This window comes from Lates calcarifer, linkage group LG2 (assembly GCF_001640805.2).
Source record: "Lates calcarifer isolate ASB-BC8 linkage group LG2, TLL_Latcal_v3, whole genome shotgun sequence".
Taxonomy (NCBI): Eukaryota; Metazoa; Chordata; class Actinopteri; family Centropomidae; genus Lates; species Lates calcarifer.
In genome coordinates, this window is record NC_066834.1 from 3262711 (window position 1) to 3287829 (window position 25119).

Consider the following 25119-nt stretch of genomic DNA (forward strand, 5'->3'; position numbering starts at 1 on the left):
ACACTGAGTCACAACGCATTAGTAATTACATATTTTATTTCAGTAAAATAAATTAATTAAAAATGGACACAAGTTTTTAATATATTGAAAGAAACTAGCTGTAATGAGATCATGCAAGACTGTAATGTCTTTTGTAGTCCCCACATAACATCTGCAGTGGATTGAACCAGTATAAATGACTTGTAGAAAATAATAGCTGTGCTACTGAAACAAGTGCCACTCTAAATGGCGGCGTTTTCACAGGGCATCTCTCATTGCACAGAGTACATTTCTAAGTTCCTCATGAAACACAGGAAGTTGCCACTTGATAGGGATTTTACAACAATTTCAAATACATTGTTACACTGTGCCGACCTCATTTGTTCTCTAAAGCACGTGATTTTTTTTCAAAGTTTTGTAAATCTTGCTACTGTGTGCTGCTGTTGTTCTGTTTTGAAGCTCAGTCCAATCAATGACAAAATCTTAGTTTTAAAATACAGACACTGTTATGTGCTTTGAAATTGACTGTTTGAGTTTGGGGAGGGAGGAGAGGGGCGGGGGGAGGGGTGTAAATATGTGCTTTAAAATCTTTGCTTGTAATACTTTTTGACAAAGTCCTGCACATGTGCAGTAGTGGCACATCATTACTGGAAAAGGCAGATTTTCCCACCTATAATACACACACACAAAAGAAAAGAAAAAACAAACTTTGTAAGATTTGTGTGCAGTTGTGCTTCAGTCCTAACAACACATTATACTCGCACCATGTACTTATACATTACAGTTTACTGCTTACAGTAATACTTAAATTACTGTGTATCAGTTTGGGTGTGAACTTAAAATTTTATAAAACCAAAACACCAAACAGCTTTGTATTCTGTGAGTCTGTCAGAAAATACACTAACAAGTGTCAGTGTAATGACCGTAAATATAAATATTTTTTATATTTATGGCATGTCCTTGTTTTTTATTTCCTTTTATTTTTTTCATGATAAGAGCCTGGACCGACTGACCCTAAACGCACAACATGGTATAAACCCAAACTCATATGTGCTTATCACATGCTCTGATCATCTTTTTGCTCCTATATGTGGCCTTGCAAACATATAATGTATAACTCCTCCTGCTCAGACCTCAGGTTCACAGAGACCCAGCAAAGTGCAAAGATTCAACAAGACACTGAAGATACAGTTTTTCAATCATGCCTCAGTTAATTTCCTTGACTTGAGAAAAGTGGTAGCCTCATGAGGAGGTTAATGGTGATGGTGAAAGGACTGAACATCACATACAGTGTTGTCAACACACATTATAACACCTTTTTTTTTTTTTAGTTGACAGAGCTGATAAAATATCTCATGACTCATCTCCAGCAATCAACATTTATGGGGGAGGGAGAAGAAAAAATAATCTTATTTGCATAACAGAAAACTGGCTGCTGTGAGTTATTATCATCCAAAACTGTCACCAGGAGAATTGTTTTTCCATTTCCTTGAACAAACCAAACCTTCTGCACTCAAAACCTTTTATATGGTCCCATCTCATACTACATACTATGCATGGTAAACTTTTGTTGGTTGGTAAACAGAGGTGGTGCATTTTACTGATTTGTACTAATGACACACAGTTGTAGGTGTGTACCACAACTATTTACTCCTTATTTTGTTGTTTTCAAAAATGCAGCCGTTGTCCAACTAAATGTATCTGCTTTTTTATATTTGTTGGAAATACACTTCAGTGTGAAGCCATTTTAGAATGGATACATGTGATTTTCAGTTTACTTCACTGTTCATTTTGGCCATGTGAACACGTCACAATTGAAACACAAAATGAGCATACGGTGATTAGACATTTTAATGTACGTCTCTGTAGTTAAGAGCCTTCTAAATCACTATTTGTGCTTTTTCAAACATAAGATTTGGATACATTTTGAATCCAACAGTTGAATTCCTAATAGAAAAATGGAATAATTCTCATGTTCCTATCACATGCTAATATGTGGTGTAGCATTTTGTAAGTTAGGATACTATAAATATGTATCTTATTGATCAAGAGATGACACAAGATGTGTTCCACAGGTCAATCAAACTGGAGTGGACTTATTACTTCATTTTGACACTTTAGTTTTGTTTTTGTTTTTAAAGTATATACATGTTGTGCCTTGTATTGTGGTTCAGTACGTTTTTCTGAGTTACTCTTTGTGTTTTTCCTCTGCCTTCTGTAGACTGAAATATCATGCGTTTAGCAGAAGCTAATGATTCAGTCTACTGGCAAATTATTGTGTCCTGAAGTTTGCACATGTAATTTGTTTGGTTGACATGAAACATCAGTGTGTAAACTGAATTACACGCCGGCTGCAAGTAAACGTCATGAAACGCGCCTTTACCGATTGTTCTGTCTAACCCACGTATAAAGAAAAGAAAACAACTGTTCCTCCATAAATGATGCCCTAAAGCCAGATTTTAGTCAGGACATGATGAAACTTTGGACTTCTACCACTGTGTTATGTTAATATGTTACCGTATTCAGTGCACATGAGCACTAATACAGCTTGTGCTTTCATTTTTAAGTGGGGTCACTGAAGTTGCATTTTTTTCTTCTTCTAAAATTGCTTAACTTGCTTGTATTCATTGCATTACACAAAACGGCTGACCAATATTAAGGGTAAACAATGGAGTAATCAAATACTTCCTCCACAGTTTGGTTTCTTGTTTTGCTCTTGTCAGGTTATGATTCAGCTGTCAGCAAACAACTGGGTCTGCCAGAGTGGTAACAGCACAGCAGCTTTAAGTCACAGCTCAGCAGTTACTGTGACTTAATGCTTTCTTCTACTTCTTTCTCCTTTTCATTTGGTACCACAAAATACCTTCACGCTGCTGAATACATAATAGATTCATTCTCCCCGGCGCAATCCTGTCGCTCTTTATCTTCTCTGTACTTTCAGCCATTATCGCCTCTAAACAAACAGAAAACAAACATTCTTATTCAAAATCTACTTTACACAAACAATGATCTGGATCTACATAGAGATGCATTTGTACATAGAGAATCTTTAAAGAAGCATCAAACAATTTGCTTTTCAATGCAAATTTACTTCTGTGTGTTTTATCGAACTGACCACGCTGCTAGATCCATTTAGTGCAGACATTCTACCCCCGGGGCTCATGTTTGATATCAGTAAGTGTGCTACACTAAAGATAAGCAATGGGCAGTCAACGCCTGGATTTTTTTTTTCATTACGAACAATAACACAGCACACGTCACTCGACTGAAAGAGGAATGCTGACAGGATGCCTGATATTTGTATGTTTGTTCCTTTTGGAGGATTTCTCTCATGACTCATCCAGAGTAATTGAGCATGTGTGAAAAAGCTGGTGTGTGTGTCTGTGTGTGTGTGTGTGTGTGTGTGTCTGTGTGTGTGCTGTGTGGGAGAGTATGTGGCTTTATGTTTTTAAGAGAGCACCATTTTAAGACAAATTCTCTTTAGAGAAAACAGTCACCTTTAGATCACCGAAAAGTCAGCATGTCAAAAATCTGGACCAAAAAAATGTCTTATTTGTGCTGTGAGAGCCGTGCCTCAGTCATATGTTACGTAGGTGGTAATCTTGCTGTTCCTGGAGGTCCCTCTGGAATTTTTGAGATTAGGTGCGTGAAGTTTGTTGTTACTTTGCTCCTTCTACCACAACTCAGGCACACTGAAAACACTGAAGGGGGATGGCGATGTCGAGGGTGGTGTGAGATGGTGATCAGACAAAAAAAAAAAAAAAAGTTTCAGAGTTGCACATCAAGGTTGGAGGGGTGCGATTTGTGCGTTCGGTGGGTCAATCGCTTCACGACTTACACCTCGGCCCTGTCACACGGTTCCGTTCTCCTGCCTCGGCTTGTGGGTTGTCGTGCGAGCGGGCGTGCTCAGGGACGGGGCCAAGGTGCAGAGGAAGCCAGCCAGCAATGTGAGACCGAGGCCCCCCCAGGCACAAAACATGGACCAGCCATAGCCATGGCTAATGTCCTCAGGGAGGCCGTACATGTAGCGGGGGTAGCGGGATAACTCAAAGTTGATTCCTGCCACACATGTGCACAAGGAGATGATGCAGCATGTTCCTGTGAGAGCAGAAGAGACAAGCAGTGAGTTAAAATGGTTCCAGCTCGATGATTGCATTCCTACATGTGCTGTGCATCTCACTGCAGGACAGGCATCATGTTACTGCACAACATTGATCTGCCATCTCATGGTAACCCAAAGATGCTCTCAGCTGTCACCAAATAAACACAGAAATTGAATAAAATTGGATTTCGTCTGCATGCTTGCGTGTGGATGCGAGCATATGTGCTCTCACAGTACCTCCCATGAGAAAGAGTAGCCCAGCTACATATTGCATGAGGTCATGCTGCTGGCAGCATCCCAGCACTCCAATGATCCAGCCAAAAAGAATGATGGACACGGCCATGCCCACAAAGCCGGCCGTCATTCTTCTTAGATCTGCAAAGCAAACGTGAAAGCGTCACCAGGTGAAGTGTAACTTACAGGTGCTGAACGATCAAACTGCTGATTACTCTGAAAGGTGCATTTAATGGCAAATGTAAAAGTAGTCCCAGTGGTCACAGTCTGCTCGAAGAAACTGAAGGGAAAATCTAAGTATTGTCTCCATTTCATTTGCCAGTGAAAATAGAAAATCATTTTGCAGAGTTGTAAAGCTGGAGTCAGTCGCCCTCAAACTACAGTGCCGACGTTTGAGCATCTACTGTTACACTATCACTCTACAATCAGTCTCCCACACAACAGTGTGTTTGACTGAGCAGGTAACTTGAAAATGAATATGTTATTACTTCAGTTGTATAAGATGTGATGCAACAGCCCAACCAACAACCCAGTGTAAGCTTCAAGAGACACTAATATTTAGTTTATTCTGTTTATGCTAGACTATGCTGATCTGTCCGACCTAAGATACACCATGCTAAAGCAAATTGCTCGCTAATAGTGATGACCTGATAACCTCTGGTCATGGGTCTAAACATGGAGAGGAGCTTATAACATCAGTGATATATTCAGCAGCGGTGCCTTCAAATGATACGCACAATCTTTCAAACAATTCAGAAATTAACAGAAGGTAACCAGTGTAAAGAGGCTAGCATTATGGTATAATGTCTGACTGATTGAAGGGAATGATGACAGCACAGGGAAATAATGGCATGATTTTCTTTCAGTGGTTGAGCTAGAAAAAAGAGGAAAAAAAACAAGACAAAAACACCAAAATATCGAAGTTTGTACCTAATGTGACAATGAAAGTAAGATAGGACCCAAAATCGTGCCTTGAGGTACATCACATTTCACATGAACTTCAAAAAACTGAGTCAACTAAACCGAGAACAGAGAAACACTTTCAGACTTACGGAGTGCATGCCACTCATCCTGTCGTATGGTCTTTGTGATGTTGATGGGTAAATTTCGCGGGAGGATGGACGAAGAGTAGTGATACTTGACGGGGGTACATCTCTGAATTATCCCTGGCAAAAAAAAAAGACAGAGACAATTACGACTGGAGCACATAAATCCTTAATACGAGCAGAGAGAGGTAACAAGAAAATTAAGTAAAAATCTCATTCTGAACCTTTGGCCCACTTGTGGGATTATGAAATAATATACACATGGTAAAAAAGCTTCATATTTATTTTACGCCTGCACTGAGCTTTAATAAACTGAGTTGGCCTTATTAACCTCATGCTCCCAGCCACTCCTACACTGTTATTACGGGGGGATTAAGAAACAATATGGAATATGCATTATTCTACTGAGGGCCACATACAGAACCTTAATTGTTCTTACTTAAAGTGAATCTATTCACATTTACATGAAGGTCAGTGCAGTAAACTGTATTCAGAATTAGCTACATTCAGGTTTAAAAGCTTTATGGAGTAAACAAGTACACGTTCAACTCAATGCTCCTATGGAAAGAGATATCAACATTTTTTATATATGTACTTATCACCAGAAGAGAGAAGAGTGTGAAATGTTTTTTGCTTTCTATAAAAAAATGTCAGAAAAATGAGAACTGAAAATTCTCCTGACTTCTGTGCTTCTGTGTCAGAGCCTCAACCTGTGTTATCTTTTGGGGATTTTAAGGCTCTTTTGTTCGTGTTTGTGATCTTCAAAGCTTTGATCTGAATGTTCTTTGTTAATGACATCCAGGCAACTACAGAGGAGAGTTGTTTACATCAGGGTGTTTTTTAGTTCAAATATCCGATGGGATATTGAAAAGCCAACGACTGACACATAACTGCAGATAGCTCCATAGTTCAGGTATGCGAGCTGTCCTGTGTTAGGACTAAATCTTGCACCACACTTCTTGAAATGGTGACAGTGCACACTGCTGGTTAAAAGGCAAAAGCTGGAAACACCCAAGGTCTTCAAAATGCTTGTTTTGACACACCAACAAAACCCCAGATATTCGGTTTATTATTATAGAAGACAACAAATTAGTTTCTCTTGATAGAAGCTGAAATGAGTAATCTATTATCAAAGTAGTAGCTGTTTGATTTTTGACTAATCTTTGCAGCTCTACACACCTGCTCCAAAACATATCAGCTACATGCTACATTTGTACACAACTGAATTTTTGACATAGAAATTGATATTTTCCCGACGTCGCAGACTGTGATCACAATTAGACAAACATCACACACCTTTACACCCGTGCACCATCACAGTTCACAATTTGCAGCACTTGAGAAAATAATTTCTAACAAACCGTGCTCCCCAACGACACGTATTCAATTGTTAAACATTTTGCAGCTTTCATCTTTCATTCCGTCTGATTCTGAACACAGTTTTGTAAAATTGCATCACTGGAGAGCTGTGGATTTGTTGCTTGCCCACAAGTGCACGGACAGAGTTTAAATGAGAAAACTTTAAAACATCTGACTGGCTGTTGACATTTAATCTCACCATGTGTTTAGACTGGTGAGCACACTCACATTTAAGTTGGTTGAGTGGCTGGAACAGCTCTGAAAACAAGCTCAGTCAGAGCTATTATGATGTTAAATTATTTGTGTGATTTCCAGGACATGTCACTTTGATATGTGTACCAATTCAAGTAATGCTACTTGTGCAAATACATCTTTGGTGTAGTGACTGTGGCTGTGCCTGAGTAAAGCTGGTATTTCCATGCTTTCATTTTTCTATTAGTTTGTTAAACATGGTTATTAGTCTATATATAAAGCTGACTCTGACCCCACATGATATTGAATTGCTCAGATATCAGCACCAATATTTGCACTAAACAGAATTATCAAAATGAATAGACATGATGTTAAGAATCAGGTCAGGCAAAGTAGATCACATAGAGTACTAAAACTAATAGTACTGTAAATGGGTTTCATGATATTTGCAGCTGAGGCATATTCTAACCAGCACCTCCAGTCTGGCTGCTTGGATCTCAGTTTGAATGACCCAAAGGTGCAGGAGCTAGTACTAGCAAGCACTTTTAATAGCCGTTAAATACATTGTCGTGGGACCACAATCAAATTTGAGCAGTTCAACGTGTGGGCATGATATCATGCTCTTCCCTTACAACAAACATTACCTCTGTGAAGCTTGTAACATTATTTCATTTGCTGACACAATGTGTAAGAGATTGTCAGATGTGTTTTTTACACTGTGCACAATCTGATGTAACCTCATAATTACTGTATCAAAACCTTTCTGAGACAATGTCAACAAGCTTCATAAAGGTAGTATGCAATGGGGCGATGTGCTCATGTCCTAAAGGACTGACAGGTACAGGCAGCTGAACAGAAACAGATCTGTGTATTAAATGTATGGAGCTGTATTCTGTAGAGCAGCTGTACACTGGCGTTGCCTCGTAATGACTTTTAAAAAGCAGAACTGAAAGCAGCACATATTGTAGGCTGCATAATTTCTGGGCAGACTAAGTGGTGCAGACCCAGACAGAGATGGATGTTTAAACAGCATGACAGTTAATGCTGTGAACAGAAAGGAAGGATGTTGATACTGTGTCACTGCTTTTTAGGTGTACTGATGTATAACCTCATCTTTGTCTACTCTGACAGCTGTAACTGCAAAAACAATTTGTGACACCCAGACTGAGGTTCTCCTCTTTGTGTATCTGCTCAGCTTTAGGACCTTGTTGTGGACCAGGCAGCCTACAGCATAAATGAGTGGGGCCCATTTGGCTTCTTATTGTTGTTCAGGGCTGTACATTGTGTTTTTTCTGCTGTTCAGTCAATGATTTTAGCTCTTTTTGCGCTATAAAACCACTTTGTGTGACATCAGTCTTCACTGGATGTTGTTTAGTCTCCTTCAGACGCAAAAAAAAAAAAAAAAAAAACGGGTTCAGAAAAACAGAAGGAGCAAACATGACCGGCCATTATCTCGGAGAGGGGGCTCAGCAAGAGGAGGTTCACTCAGCACCATGGACAGCGAAATTCACACACACACACAAAAGAAAATCAGACATGAGCTTAAAAAACAGAGATTCTTATCTGGTGTCACAACATTAACATTTAAAACGCAGACACACACAGTGATGTGAGGGGGAGAAGTGGGCCTCTGGATGATCCTGTGTTTGTGTCAGGCTAGGTGTGAGCTCATCGCCGAGCATCACGGCCTGGTGCACACAAGAAAAGCCAGAGGCTTCAGACCGCTCGTGTTTACCTTTGTAAATAAGGTCCTCAGTCTCCAGGTCGAATCCTTCCCGGTGACACTTCCTCCACAGCCCGGAGATGGTGGAGTTAAACTGCCGACTGCAGTGAGACTCCATGGCAGACGCCGCGGCCAGAAAGTGCCGCTTCCCCCTGATGAGAGCCCCAGCATCTGGGCCGTTACCTTTCCTCTCCAGGCTCTTTGGAGGCATCTGGAGGGGGAGGTTGTGGTTTGAAATGTAGATGTAACCTGGGTCGTTTCGCTTGTTGGCATAGTTTTTACACCTCTCTCGATGCCTCCTCGCGTCGGTCTCGTACCAATAATCGGTGCAAATCGCCATGGCGAGCAGCCCCAGCGCACAGAACGCCAAGAAGAGCCCCGTGCTGGTTAATATTTTCATAGCGGCCATCTTCCCCGCTCGATGGAGAGCCCAAACAGTCGCAAGAAGGTTCCTCCGTGGCCGTGGCGGTGGTGTTGGTACCGCGTGAAATAAATCACGACGGCACTCACAGCCTCACGCGGTCCTGCACCAGGAGCATGATGGTGCGAGGCCAGCGTCGTCTGGACTGGATGCTGCGGTCTATTGTTGTGGTGCCCGGTGGATGCAATGTTGTTCCCACCATCTGTTATGGTACAGGAGGAGAGAGGATGGATGGCGACCAACGCTGTGAGGAGGAGGCAGGGGCAGTGATGTAGTTGCGCTCTCTCTCCTCCAGGTTGTTGCGGGATGGGGAGCAGACACAGGAATGTGCTCCGTAACGGGGGAGTGGTCATTAGTGATGCTTGAATGGTCATCTTTTGGATTTGGTAAACATGTAAAAACACAGGTGCAGCGGAGGGGGGAATTAATCATACGCAGTTAATCTTTTCAGTCAATAATAAGTTGGTTTCCTGCCTAGAAACAGCCCGCGCGTTCCTGAACAGCAGCAACAACAAAGTGGTTGCTATAAATTATGAGTTGCACAATTAGTGGTGATTTTAATGTGGATTTTATGACTCAGCCAATCAACCTAAGGCTTTGAGATGAATGCCAACAGATTATTACACATTTGTATTCAAAATATCAATGTTTACATGTTTTTTTTTGTTTTTTTGAATATAAAATGTCATTTTAAGAATTAATAAATAACTGATACAAAACAAAAACAAATACAGAATACAAAAACAGCTAAAAGATGACCATAACCCTTACAGATAAAAGAAAAGGAGGACAGTGAGGGATAAAGGCCAAGTTAACCCTAAAACTCATACAGAGGTCATAGACAACTGTGGACTCAACTAAAGTACAACATTTACTGTTTGTTACAGATATTTGATGATTGCTTTTTGCAATACTGTCCTTAATTCTAATCATGTCAATAAAGCAAATTTGAATTAAATTAAATGCCTACACTGACTGATGAGGGAAGCCTAATTCCTTTACACCCACACATTTCATTCTCTATCTCTAATGGCTCCATAGTTAAATGAGATTCTGTAAATGATAAACCATCTGTTACAAAGCTTACTGGGACTGATTTCTGACAGTTACTGGACCATGTTTTCATGTGTAAAGCCTGGTTCAACACCGTTTTGGTGTTAAGAAGTCCTGCTCTGGTGTTGACTTCAGCAGAGGCATTAAATCAAAAAGCAGCTCATGGAAGATTTCATTTTAATCCAGAATCCAGGAATGAAACGCTTGGATTAAACGTAAAGTTATTAAACGGAGTTCTGGAAACACAGCCGAGTATCAATGAAAGATTTGTCACTACCACTACAGTGTACATAGCGGTGGTTTGTTGTCCTTCTGCGCTGTGACTGAGGAAGACTCCCACAGACAATAGGGCTGCTCACAGGCTGATGACTAAGGAAGGCAACCCACGGCGGAGTCGTTATGGCAACAGAAGCTTGCCAAACAGACTGTGTTGAAATTGGGCAACACACAATCAATACCCCCTCCCTCCACTCCCATATGACATTTCAGGCATAGGATCTTTGCAGTAGAAATATGCTCACGGTGGACAGGTCTTTTTGTGCAGCGAGGTCAGTGCAACACACCGAGCTGCCTCAGCACTTTACCACAGGTCTACCAATCAATATCAGGATATCCAAATCCCACTGAGATCAATATAACGCCTGTATCCTAATGCTTCATGTGACTGTCTGCTGGTACATGGGGTCTTTTTTCATAAAGTTGAAAATAAACAGACATTTTAAACATAGATATTATAGAGAAATTTAAAGTTTATTTCCTCGGGAGTGGAAACTTTAACCGAGAGGTGAGTAAACAACATAAAGAAATGAATAATCCTGCATGGTGAAGAGTTTTTATCTGTCTAATGACTCACAGAGTTCCTGGTAACAAGTATAGGTCAAGACTGAGTACAAACAGCATCAATCTTTTTCTTCAATTACTTTAAACTTTTTAAACATTTATTTATTGACTCTGTGTAAGCACCATCTTGTGTTTTAAAAGGTGCAGACTGTACTGTGAGTGAGGGAGATACAACCATGAAAAAAGTATACTTATGTGTAGATCGGACACTAGTGTAACAGACCATCCTGACTTCTTGGCACTTATTTCTTAACTAGACAAGATTATGGCGTGGTGGCTGCAGCACGCGTCTGATAAAACTGGGTTGCTTGTGTCTTTTTCAATAAATATGCAGCAGCTACAACAGAAACAAAAGATGCACAACAGTAACAAATACTTACGATGCTTAAACAATTTAGCGTTCAATACATTTCAAAGACGAAGGGGTCCCTGTGAAGGTCCAATGACGCCTGTTCTGTTGAGCAGGTACATCAGGTGTACCTGTGTAAATGTAAATGTGCAAAACAACATGATTGTCTGATCAACAATATTAAACGATTTGGTGACAGATATCGATACAAACCCTCTTAAGTCTCTTGATATTCATGTTTGGCACATTTTCAAGTGTCCACACAAATGTCCTGTCAGCAGATCGAGAAGACCTGTCACTCATCCATCCATAAAGTGCCATTCTTTTGTCAGACATTTGTTTTGGTGTAATTTGATGATAATACGATGACGATGATGTCGGAGAGGTGAAATCTCTTAGTCAAGGTGTGGTTTTTAAGAATGAGAGGTACCAGATATGAGGAGTTGGTAGAGAATGGGATTTCCCTTCAGTGCTGGGTTTTAGTGTTTGGTAAGGCCTCCATGTTCAGTCAACAATGGCAGAGAGCAGAGCCATGACAGCCACTCCACAGAAGATGAGCAGGATCTGCAGAAGGGAGTGTCTAGGAAGAAAAAAGTTTTAAGGATATTAAAGAAATATGCAGAACAAGTTGAAACGTATCCTACAAATACACATATATACATGTGTTCAAATCCTGCCGCTGGTTTAATGGTTTTCTGATGATCAGCTGTTGCAAACCAACGCAGCAATCCACCAGGAAACACATTTAACATGTTAGTGTGACCTCAGGGACACACACCATGCATTTACTGAGTAACGCTAAATGTAAACTCACTTAGATTAGGAGTATTTGACAGCATCCAACCTACCTTAAGCTAGACTCTTCTAACAGGTCAGGGACCACATTCACCAGGGCTATGTAGAGAAAGCCTCCAGAAGTGAAAGGCAAAATCCAGGCAGTGGCATTTTCTAGAAATGGCACATAACACTTAGGACTAATTCTGGCAACTGTAAAGTGGTCTCCACTCAACAATAATGTGTCTGATTGTGTCTATATTGGTCTTATCTTACCTGTGCCTTTTGGTGACTGAGTGCACAGAGCAAAGCAAGCTCCCAAGACCCCGACAAGAGCTGTGGACAGCTGCATGCGAGCGGCGCTCCATCGGTCAAAGCCGGCCCTCAGCAGGATGGCAAAGTCTCCCACCTGCATGAAGACATTTCTCACATAAGAACGGCTCAACATTCAGCCTGTTTATTGGCACCGTAGGAGTCTGATTCTTCCTACATTCAGAAGTGTAAACATGAAACCTTGAAGTAAACCATGAACCTCTCAGTGTAGAACAGATATTGTACACTTAGAGAATTCTGTAATCTCACCTCATGGGGGATTTCATGGAGCAGGATAGCAAAGGTGGTGAGGAACCCAACCTGCAAGAAAAGTTTCATTAAATATGCTTTGTCTTGGTAAAGAAATGTTCTCTGCAGTATCAAAGGGAAATGTTATTAGGGGCTTAGGAGCACCTAAAGTAAGCTGAGAGCTTAGCTCTGTGTGTTCAGCTTCCAGTGCACAATGCAAAGACCGAAAATGTAAAAGACAAAGTAAAACCTTAGAGCAGCTTAAAGTGCTGTAACGCTGCAACAGCTTAAAGTCCTGAAATGATGAAATAGTCTCATATGAGAGGCATGATGAGACCTATCAATTATGCAAATCAGAAGTGAGTTAGGAGCGTAGTTACATGCACATCACATGTAGGGAGCAAGGCTACTGGCTATCTGCGGGTTTCTTCCGCTAACTCGAAGCTCAAACTGTTAACAGTTAGATGATAATGAGGCATAATGTGCAGCTGTATGCAAATGTCTGGGCACTCACAGGCAAATTAACTATTTTGTTGATTTTTGAAGTGGAAATAAGTAAATACAAACCCTGCAGCAAACTGCCATAAAAAGGAGCCTTTCTTCAAATGAAGTTACTTTTTAATTCATGAATATAAAAAATACAAAACAATTAAACAGTAATTGTGGCATGTGAACGTTTGAACAGCCTACTGAGTCAACTGTTATCTTCAGCTTAATGACTTCTTTCCAAATAAATGTCTTTACTTCATCTTGAAAATTTAAAAACACTTTTTAAAAGAGATAATAGCCACATTTCATTATAATAAATAAGACATTTGCACAGATACACGTATTTGAGAATCTGTTAAATTCAAATTAAGTTAACAAACAAAATAATATGAAAGACAATTTGTCCAAGAGGCAGGGGGGTGTGAAAAGCTCAAAAGCTCATTCACTCATTAAATCAGTAAGTTATAAACAAAAAACAAACAAATGTGTGGCTTAATGACCAGCTCCCTTTCAGACTTTACTGATCCCAGAGGTGAAATTCAAAATTTGACATGATCTTTAAATCCTTGAGTGCTACTTATTAATAATCTAAGTTTAAAATACGTTCATCTGCCAATCAGAATGAAAAACTGTGAATCCTAATGTATTCATGTTTAATCAACACTGCGTTGGTGCAGATCATTTTCACACAGCGTTTCTTTGTGGCAAAACCACATTGTGATAAATGTGCATGAGCGTCAACAGAAAACACTGGTGAGATGTCTTGTATGTGTATGTTTGAGACATCTAGTTAACTTCCTCTCTGGCACATTGATCCATAGTTCATGCTGCTAGCCTTATGTCTCTCCAGCTGGACTCTCTTGTTCCCACAGCCACAAATATATACTAAACAACTGAAGCGACACAAACCAATGTCACTGCAGTTTAAAGTGTAGCTTTTTGAACGAGCCCGTAACACAATACAAGAACAGGTCTCAAACTGAAAAAGTTTGTTGTATCCTGTAATGAATGCCCGCTGAGTGGTCCTCTCTTGAGACAGTGGGGATTCTAAGAAACACAGGTCCACTGCTCTGCCACTGAGCCCGTATACACCTAACACTGCCAAACACTGCACTCACACAGGAGCTGTTACATGTCCAAATCCCCCACATATATTTTTGTCCTTTGCTTCCATGAAGTATTACAGCACTCCTCTTTGGCCATTTTGCAGATCTCCTACTGTCCTTAATATTCAGCCTTTTAAAGTGCAAACACACACATATTCACATTCAGTGGACATTTTGTTATGGAGTCTGACAATGCTTTCTTATTGGCCATTTTCCTTGGGGACTGGATTTGAGTTTCCCTTAACCAACTGAGCTGAAAACATACTGGCATCTGACTGTACAATTACATTTCTCCATCATAATAAATTGAGTAAAGTTGAAGTGCAACTTGAACTTGTATATTTGTGTCAGTCTGTGCACTATATTTATTAGCAGTAATGGTCAGTTCAGGACTGTGTGCTGATTTGTTCTGAAACCCCTGGGAGTTATTTCACCTGCAGTTATAGTTTATGAAAACCAGGAGTTCTTGTATTAATATGCATTAATGTAAGCACTTTCTCACACCAGTGATTTGCTAAACTGGTGTGATTATAAACATTTTCAGCTGAAATTCTACTCACACGTAGTTGATAACTGAAGCACCAGATCTGTAACTGCAGTAAGATGATCTCTGTTATAAAACACTATTACCTCAGTGGTGGTTTTGTTTTTAAACCAGGTCAGAGTTAAAAGACATTTTATTCACTGTGAAATTTACTATATGAACTGATTGAAGGTCTGCCTGCATGAAATCACATGAATTAGATACACTGCATTCAGAGATTGTCTGAACTTTATTCTAATATTAACTGACCCTGCATAAAACAGATGTATAGATTTTTTAGTTATCATAGGCCTTCGATACTGAAACTCTGGACTGTATCTCTAAACAAGACAAAATGAGAAAGCAAAACAAAGCACCTTCATAGTCTACGTAACACGGCTGTCAACAAATATATATTTGATTATGTTATCAAATTGTTAAAAAAAGGACATTCGATTGTGAAAATTTATTACAGACAGAAGTCAGAAAACATCACTGACACCAACTGAAAATGAAATGTAGGTCAAGCTGAAAAGAGCAAACAATTCAACAACAAGCATGCAGTAATGATGGTAGAAGTTCGGCCACAGAGAGAGGGGGTTGCACTCTGAGCAATCTAAAAACCCCATTTGGAAATACTTCTGATTTTAGCCAGTAGCCGGCAAAATCACAGATATATGTAGGTATGGAGAGACATGTTGAAATAAATATACCTGTACAAGCAGTCTCTGATATCTCTTGTTGTATTGGTTTGACCTCTTATGGACATCATGTCATTTTTGGGACAGCTTGTTTGGTCTTTCTTACCTTTTTGCTAACCAGGAAACTCCCTGCTACTGCTAGTCCATGAGTGAAGTTGTCAATGCAGTTAGCCAGCAGGTTTAGGTAGCCACTTGTCTGTGACACACAAAGCACAGTGCCACTGTTACTCACATTATTATAGTCAGAGAGTCAAAGAAAACTATGGCCTACAGGAATTATTTATCAGTCACAACAATGCTGGCTGAACCTGACAAGCTGTACTTGAGTATGCAGAGTGTTAGCTTGTGTAGGGTTGTGATGTTAAATACTGAATAAGTCTTGTGATGTTAGCTACAGTTACTTCAGCTTTGTAGTCTGACCCAATTAAAAATGAGGCTGTAAATGATCTGTTCCTCTGAGGAAGCCTGGAATCTGAGCGCCGTGTGAGAAAACAAAGACACACATAAATTTTTTTTTTTTAAAAGCAGCTGTTGGTGATGTTCCATGGATTTTTGGGGCAGTTTTGTTGCTGCTGTTGTTGATTATCCTAGACTGAACATACTAATAATCACTGATGTCACAAATAATCCAAATCACTTTAAGTTCATCTTTTTGGTTTCAGAGGGTCAACTAAGTTGCTGGTTATGACAAACTACATGAATCAGTCTGGAGGACTTAAGAAGCAAAAAATTCATCTCTTATATAAGCAACCCATATCAACAGTTTAACCCCAGTGGGGTCTCACTTCACTTTATATATATATTTAAAAAAAAAATCATATTCTGTCATTTTTGTTAAGTGGGAAATGTTTTGGTTGTCAGCATTACCTTGATTTTCTCTGATCTTTCCTGCAGACTCTGTTGCTTGGAGGATTTCCATGACTCAGCATGGTGCCCGTTTCTGAGTGATACCACTGCCTTTTCACTGAAAACTGAATTAGACTGTGTCTGTGGAGAAAAAAAAGGAAAAATGAACACTGTCCCCGTGTGCACCCTTGTTTTTCAAGTTTTTTTTTATGAATAATCTTTATGGTCCCATTAACCATCAGTAATATGCCATTACCTTGGAAGGACCTGTCTTTCCTAAGGAAACATATCGCCCACCTTGACCATTAACTCTAGCCTTACTGAAAACTGTAAGTTAATGGCAGCCTGAAGTGCAACATACAGACATTTTATTGTTGTTCCCACTGCGTGTCACAGGGTTCATCCACAAGCAGCAGAACAGCTGCTGAAAAAGTCCTAATTATTTAAATAACTTCCTACATATGCTATAATAAGGAGTCATTTCTACTTCTGCTTTATTGTTCAGACACAACAAATGACCCTTACAGTCTAACACCGTTCAACATGTTTATATTTCAAAAATATAAGAGGAGACAGATTCATCTCTGGCTACAGCCTGTGTTTTCCGAGAACAGCCAACTTCCCTGTTCCCTCATTCAGAAACCACTTACGTTGCCATTTAAACTGACAGTCAAATTAAGCGAGAGGAAAATAGCTGGCTGTCTTCTTGCCGCAGCAAGGAAATGTTTGCTCCATGTCTATGATTGAAGCATGAGGAAGTAATAAAGTGTGATGAATTTTCAGGGCTATCAATCTCCTTCTGCGGTAAAACAGATTGGGGCTAAATTGTCATTGCAAAACACCTTGTTACTTTTGCGTAATGAGGAATTTAAAATGCACATTTTATATGCATGCATCAATCAAAAACACTGGCCACATTTAAAAAAAGAAGAAGTTCAGCTTGTTACAGTCCTTGCAACTTTTGTTAAGATTTACCTAAACACAGTATTTTAAGAGAAATACTAGTCTCTCACACACACACTGTCATACTCTGTCCCTGTCTATTGTTGCCTCTGTCTATAAGCTGAGTGCTCTCCTGTGGACACTGAAATGGCTAAAGCAGCTGCTTCACCCCAGCACTATAAATAGACACTGGTAGAGGAGCTGAGCCGTGGATTCCAATCTTCTCCCTCACTGGCATTACGAAGACAAGAGGGAGGGACGAGACCGTCTTTACAAACATACTGCAACCAGACATTCACAGTCTACAGAGAAGAGCTGTGTTAAGCACTTATTAGGACAGGCATCTCATTTATACTAGTTAACACAACAGTTAAATAATAAAGAACATGAGCAGCTGTTTCAACACAGTAGACACAATATCTCATATGGTTTAGTTATATAGTGTGGCATTTTGGAAAATAAAGGAGTATTTGCTGTTTTTTGAGTGCTGGATGAACAAAGTGATACCACTCAGATGTCTGTATGGTAAATATGTACAGAGCCAGCAGGTGGTTGACTTGGGGGAAACAGCTAGTCTGACTCTGTCTGAAATAAATCAAAATGTTAATATCTTGTTATGTGCCGGACTATTTCTTGATGACAACGCAATGTAAATATTTTTATTTGCAAGAAGGCCAATAAGTGTATTTCTCAAAATGTTGAACTATTCCTTTAAACTCGTCCCTATTAGAGGAGTTTAGTTGTACAGTTGGTCATCTGATGCTGCAGTCACCAAAACACTGATAACACTGACAGAAATATGCAGCTTGTACTGACATGTCTGTGAGCAGGGAGATGCTTATGGACAGCAGTGAGCATATTCACCTTCAAACACACTATTACAGCTAAGATACTTACAGGAGAGTTAAAATTCAGGTCTGAGTTTGAAGTCGGATCCTCGTGGCTGTCTTGGTCTGGGAACATTTTCTCCAGGAGCAGGAAGGCCAACAGGCCAACGATTACCCACAAGCCCTGGGTCGCGTAGTGGTTTTGTTTACCAGCTGGCGATTGTTAGCAGAGAGATTGTACATAAGAATGGGTGAGCAAATGGAAATAGAGCTATTGCATTAGTATGTGAGTGGTAAGTGCTACAAACAGTCTCTGATAACTAGAATCATAGATTACATTAACAATATTTCCTTTTCAGCTGCTTAACACTCAGTTCAGTTAAAGTATAAATAAGAGGAATGCAATCCTTTTGCAAAAAATTTGATTTTTTTCAATAAATGGCTGGTGGTAGATCAAAACAAACTCTCTCTAACTGAGGTTTATGAGACTGGCATTACATCAGTCTGTAGTGCCAAAAATGCAAGAGTATATTATAAGAGAAAAACATAATAAGCCATAATTCTTCTGAATGTTTGAGAGGGAAGAATGGCTCAGAGAAACAATAAATGCTAAAATACAAAGGTGGTGATGGACTGAGAGCAAAGGAGACCGACCTGAAGTGCCAGAGAGTGCCCACGCCTCAGGAAGGAGGTGAAGAAACACATCGCCAAGGAGACCACCAATAGCAAAGCTCAAGAGCTGCTTCAACTTCTGGCATCCAGCTGAGAGAGCGCAAAGACAGAGTGAAGAAACATGGATTTAAAGAACTGTTCTTTCTTTTCATGTGATCTTTCATTCTGGCTTGAGATCACAGGCACAAATAAGAATTTACAGCCTCTTCATCTTCCTTAAAAAGGCACTTTTCCTAAAGATTAATTTATCATTTCTAAACAAATTAAACATGATGCACATAAATGCACAAGTGTGTCTCTATTTTGGGCGATTAATACAGACTGCCATTACTCGGTTCCCTCTGTAAAGACTAACCTCCGGTCAGGACTGCACTTAAAAACCCACAGGCCTAAAATACATGAATGGAATGCCACGTTCCAGTGGGTGGGGCCACTCGACAGGCCACAGGCCTCAGGCTGACCTACAGTAACTTAGCCCTGGTTGCTAAAGCTCAGTGGGTGAGTGAGAAGATTAATGTACCATATAAGCGTTATCTAAATATTATAGTAGATATATGACGCCACTTAAACCACGTTTCTCTAAACATTTCTGCCTTTACGAGTTCATCTGTCGACTGTGTGTTTAGGAGAACATGCAGGAACAGATACCAACCACGTGAAAGCTCTGTAAAATAGAGGATATAGTGTTTGTAATGGACATTATCAGAGCTCATTACTGCCTGATACAGTGTGACTGACTGCAGCATGGCTCTGTGGATGGCTGTGCCAGTCTATCCACCATTTAGTTCACACTAATACACAAAAAAGACAGTGAATCCTGCCAACTTTGGTAATCCTCTGACATTGCAGTTTGCATGGTGCTTATGTATAATGCTTATGTAAATATGGAGAGTTAAAGTAAGGTGAAAAAACACATACATCACCTCCTGGGCAGCCTGATGTCAAAGCCTTCAGGATCTTTTAGTTTTAGGGATGTTCATTTTTCTTGCAGAGAAACATGCAATGAAAAGTCACTACTGAGGGTGTCCTGTGTTTTCCAGGAAGCTCAAGAACCCATTTAAGGTTGTGCATCATCTAAAATTACAGACCAGTGAGGAAGATGTAGCCAGGTCTAGGGCTGGCTGACAAAGACGTGGCAGTACTACTTGATGAGCCAGTCTCGTCAGCAGAGTGTGGAGAGCTGAGATCTACTATAGAGCCACTCCAGAGCCACTCCAGAGTTTTTATATTTAGTTGTAAGAAGTGTGAGAATTGTGGATGCCAGAGCAGACAGATGGCCTGGTCTGTAGTTCCTGTAACACATTACGTATGAACCAGGAATGTGTTGTTTTAATGAGGCAGAGATATTTTCCTCTTTTACTGCAGCAATTTGAACTCTGAACTCATCTGCTTTCAACACTCTGACTTGTATCAGTTTATAGCTGTGAAATATTTTGATTGTACCATTTGTATTCATGTTGGCGTGTACGCATTATAAATAACTCAACCTATATTCAATTCTTAAATCAAAAATAGTCATATTATCACTATGCCTTGCTCTTCATGATGCACTGCAGCGATACGGCACATTAAATATTTAAAGGGCATATTTTCTCTTCGTCATATAACATGATGTATCATTGATGACTTACTTTCCGTCTCTTACCTTCTGTTTTGAGGGCTGCTCCAGCCTCAATGGGAATGACAAGCAGGGGGAAAACCCCACTGAGGCCCACAGCAACAGAGCCCACCAGGGACAGGAGCCAAACATGAGCATGTTCGCTGGCTAAGAAGTCTGCTACGGCCTGGAGGCCTGGGAGGTCATCTGTCAGGCTGCGGCCTGGTCCTGCAGCCGTGGCTGTTGCATGAGCCATAGCTGTTTGTGTCATCTTCTGGCTGCTTGATGCCCCTCTGGAGGTCAGCATCAGCAGGGTAACTGGGATAAACAGAGCAGCAACAGCCCAGCAGGGCCTCCTACAGCTTCCACCTTTCATCCGTCCCACGGTCCAAAGAGCACTTGCAACCAGTAATGCTGTAAGAGGAGCACACTGTCAGACAAACAGGCCTTTTTAACAATGTATGAGCATTTTAAAAAAGCATGAGATAAGGACTGCAAGTCATGATTATTCTGAATGATTCATCAGGTCTGTTATTTGGTAAATCAAACGTCAGGACATTGCCCAAGGTTTCTATCACAATTTCCCAAAGCCTACGGAGGTCTTCAAATATCACACAAGATGAAGCAAAGCAGCAAATCCACTGGGATCAAAGACAGTTTTGCTTTCAAAATCACTTCAACAATTAATACAGCATCAAAAGAGTGGCAAAAAAGTTACATTAACAACTTAATTAAGATGATTTAATGAATTCTATTTATTTTACATAAACACAGGATAATGATAAGGATCCCTTAAATTCAGATTCAAGGAAAAAGCTTGAAAAATTAGTCAAGAAACAGGACGACAACGTCTCCATCCACGGGGCAAGACGGGGCACGAAATGGTGTGAATCACATGCTATGACCTTTGCTGTCAAGGAGCACTGAATATGTTCTGCCGGCATGCATTTTCATTTGTCACCTGTCCTTTATATACTGAATGGGACATTTTAGAGTTGAAAAATAAACAGCTGCAAACTGGAAAACAAACGGGAGACTATGTTTCTAAATGACCTCCATCATATCTTGGGTATTTCTGTGCTATGGGCCTTCACACAGGCCAAAACTCATACATCTGTGTTGAGTTAATATCTAATAAAGCTCTAATAAACATTATGGAACTAAAACATCCACAAATCACAGAGCGTATATTTGACACAGTTAAACCTTTCTGGAACTGAAAGTTACTCCACAACAACCTACTTAAAATCAACAACCAATTAGTTACTTTTTAAACTCAAACAAGATGCAAATGGTTGGGACTTGGACCAGCAAAGCTGATGATACATGCTTAGGGCTGTGTTAAAAGTTGCACTGTGGCACGCAGTGGTGGAAGAGGTAGACAGATCTTTTACTTAAGTATAAGCATTAACATAGCGATGCAAAAATACTCCATTACAGGTAAAAGTCTGAGTAGTATTGTCGGCAAAATGTACTTGTTTCATCCTGTGACTGAGATTATTAGGTCAATACTGATGCATCACTGTGTAAGCAGCACTTAACTGCTGTAGGGAATTGTTTTAACTAATTTATACACAGTTAGCTAGTGTAGTCCACTGGTTCCCAACCTAAGGGTTGGGCCCCTACAAAGGGTCACAGGATAAATCTGAGGAGGTGTGAGATGATTACTGGGACAAAGAGGAAAAATCTAAGCTCACACATATTTTCTCTTAAGTGAACATTTAACTGACTTCTTTGCTGTGATCATTTCAGCTCTGTGAGCCTCAAACTGTTCATTTAAATGAGGCTACGTGAGAAGGAGGAGAGACTCTTGGTGGAACTGTTAACATCTCAGAGACATCTGAAATGTCACAAGGTGCCCCAAATACACACTGTTATTCTGTGAAAGAGTCACGAGCCAGAAAGGTTGGAAATCACTAGTTTAACCTTTAATAATGTGTTGTATTTCAACACAGTGTTTATTTAGAAAGTATATACTTTACTTTGGATGCAAATTGATCTGTGAGAGACCCAGAAAATCCTGCCCACTATCGATCAGTCCACAAGGCTTCACCAGGTGAAATTTATACAGGTAAACAACCTGTAACAGACGTAGTGGAGCTGAGATATGAAGCTGCACAAAACGTGAAGAGTCATGTAAAGTGCAGGTAGCTCAAACCTGTACCTATGCACAGTACTTAAGTAAATGTACTTAGTTACTTTCCACCACTGATGCCAAGGACAGAAAACTCCAGAGATAGCAGACTCCAGTGTTTGCTTCTTGCGTCTTTAACCTTCCCACAACTTCTTAATCTGTTTTATCCTTTGCAGAAAGGTCGCAGCAGACATTTATTAAACACGGATCATCATTTTCCTGTGTGGGAGTTAGCAGGGCAGAGTCGCTCAGATCAAGCACCAGTTAAACTCACAACATTTGCGTTTTGTTTTCCTCAAAGTGCACAGAAAACGAAAACACTGCGGTGTTGAAACCGTCAAACGACTCGGTGACTTAACGCAACACTGAAAACTGCGTTTTTACCGCAGACATACTGAACTGGCTAACTCTCACGTCTGTGGATAAAAGTTAGCAGGCTAACGTTAGCCGGGCAGACTAGCTCCGACACACGAAATCACTGCAGATTAAAACGCTAACGACACCACTGCTCCAACTAGCCTCAGTTTGAATAAGTTCATGCAAACGTGACTGGCCGGAAAATCTGCAGACTCCAGCACAATTGTGGTGTTTTGTGTTTTAAATACCTTATGGTTTCGGCAGTCTTTGCACCAGTGTGTCCCTGCCATCCAGGCCGGCTTGGTGGAGGCAGGCTTGCGCCGCTGAGTTTGTGCTCTCTCCCCAGCTGCTGAGGAAGGCTGGGATCCGCTAGCTGCAGCACACAAGTAACTGTCGGTCACCAGGGCTTTCCCAAAAACAGCCACGTATCAGGATCCTGGTGGAAAAAAAGTATCAACAGGAGAGGAGTGTCGGGATCCCGCCCCAGCTAGGATTTCAGGAAGTTACTTTATTTTGTGCCCCCAAAACTCAGAAACTCAGAGAAGGAGATTTCTTCGTCATGCTTATACATTAGCATGCCGTTGGTAAAGTAGTTCATTTACACATTTACGTGCATTTAACACACAACTCACAGCATCCAGGTTGATACTGTATCTGAGGACATCTGATTATATTATTTACTTGTATTTGGGAACAGGGTTTGGAGCTGGAAATCAGAAAATGTCAAGGGAATGTTTTTTTTTTCTTAAATTTATGCTCTGTATTTTTATTTTGTACAGAAGTTTCAGATAATTCCAGGTAGAGCTGAGATGACTTGTGTATTATTTATACACACACACACACACATATATATAAACTAAAAAATCATTTATATCCAGAATTCATATTTTATATGTATATGTATATACTAATCATGGATGAACAAAGATTTCCATTAGGATCAGTTAGGTTCTAACTGATGTTATTTAAATTGACCTTTTCTCATGAAAGACATGTTGACATGTGTCTGTAGGGTCACACTGTCATGGCTTAGTGAGACACTTGGTTATAACTGAGCTTTTGCACTATGACAAATTAAAATGTCTGCTCTGAAAAAGGCCCTTTTGATATATTTGGAGCTGCTTGAGGATTGGATAACATCACTACAGCCTATCTCTTCTAATTTCAGTGAGTTTGCTATTTTACCTATTCACATCAAAACATAAGTTTTATTATTTGAGCAGTCTGGCTTTCACTGCCTTTCTGCCACCTTTTCACTCGTGGTACAATGACCCAGCCGAGTCAACACACCATCTGCCAAAGTGGGGGCAGTCGCTGCCTAATCTATGTTGCCCAACCTTTCTTTGTCAGTGAATTACAGACCTCCTCTAATCAGATTTAAGATACACTGCAGTCTCCATGTGTAATCTTCTTTGGCACACAACAACGCTGACCTAACACAGGCCCTACAAGCAACTACAAAACACCATATACAAAGCCACATAATTCAGAAGAGTAATCTTCTGTACCATCAAATGCAACAAAAACCCAACCATTCATAATAAATAAATACCAGTAAAATAACAGAGAGGCATACCATCAATGTTGTCCTCAAGGGCCCCATCAGACTACACTGCTGTCTTTAGATATGAGTTGTGACAGAACATAAAGACAGTGAAGAGTGAAACCTAAAAGCAAATTACTCATCCTAATGCATACTGTCATGGTACTTGCTTACAGGAAGTAAAGTAATTAAAGTTGAGCTCTAGCTGTAGTCCTGGGAACCACTTGTGTAACCCTTGTTTTACATACAGTACTCACTGAAAGTTCCCATGCTGTCTTTAAGGTCAGTGTATTAATACATTCATCTCCCTTGGGATTAGCCTTAGGTGTGATGTTTATATGCTTTTAATGCATGAAGACTGTTCAGGGGAGGATATTAGTAAACTTAAACCAATGTAACTTGGAACTGAAACCTAGGTACTGTAGCTACATTTTACCCCCAAACTACAGACCCTAAAACAAGAGGTCCTGTAGAGGCTCCCTCTAGTTCCTAGCAACCCCTACACATCCACAACTCAAATACATCTCCACACACTTTTTCCTCCACTACATTTCTGTGAGAGCTGTAGTTACTTCACACATTGAGTTTATACAATACACTCCATTATTCATGTTTGAGATGTCTATATGTTTCCCCTCTAACCTTGTCGGATGGTTTCACTTAAGGAGGTGAAATGATCAAATATTTCACAAAAAAGGAAAAGATCAGAGAGATTTGTGTAGGAGAACTTTGTTTTTTTTCTTCCTCCA

At 40.2% G+C, this 25119-nt stretch overlaps 2 protein-coding genes across 3 annotated transcripts; both read right to left on the reverse strand.

The window, feature by feature from the left end:
• Positions 1 to 18: 18 nt before the first annotated feature.
• Positions 19 to 10700, reverse strand: tmem276b (transmembrane protein 276b). Of its 2 annotated transcripts, XR_001962031.2 has the most exons (5): positions 8648 to 10700; positions 5368 to 5481; positions 4319 to 4456; positions 3477 to 4077; positions 19 to 2932 (listed from the first exon to the last, which is right to left on the reverse strand). XR_001962031.2 is itself a non-coding variant. In XM_018686290.2 (4 exons), exons 1-4 carry the CDS (start codon positions 9042 to 9044, stop codon positions 3830 to 3832), a joined length of 897 nt encoding a protein of 298 aa, XP_018541806.1. In that variant the 5' UTR covers positions 9045 to 10700; the 3' UTR covers positions 19 to 3829. The 2 variants fall into 2 exon arrangements, 1 of the variants encoding a protein (XP_018541806.1); XM_018686290.2 differs by having other exon boundaries at positions 19 to 4077.
• A 138-nt stretch (positions 10701 to 10838) lies between these two features.
• slc39a13 (solute carrier family 39 member 13) lies at positions 10839 to 24504 on the reverse strand. Its single transcript, XM_018686288.2, has 11 exons — positions 24404 to 24504; positions 23076 to 23263; positions 20385 to 20750; positions 18722 to 18829; positions 18138 to 18280; positions 16320 to 16439; positions 15559 to 15648; positions 12655 to 12705; positions 12349 to 12481; positions 12147 to 12246; positions 10839 to 11878 (listed from the first exon to the last, which is right to left on the reverse strand). The coding sequence occupies exons 3-11, from the start codon at positions 20710 to 20712 to the stop codon at positions 11803 to 11805; spliced, it is 1149 nt and encodes a 382-aa protein (XP_018541804.1). The 5' UTR covers positions 20713 to 20750; positions 23076 to 23263; positions 24404 to 24504; the 3' UTR covers positions 10839 to 11802.
• Between the last annotated feature and the right edge of the window lie 615 nt (positions 24505 to 25119).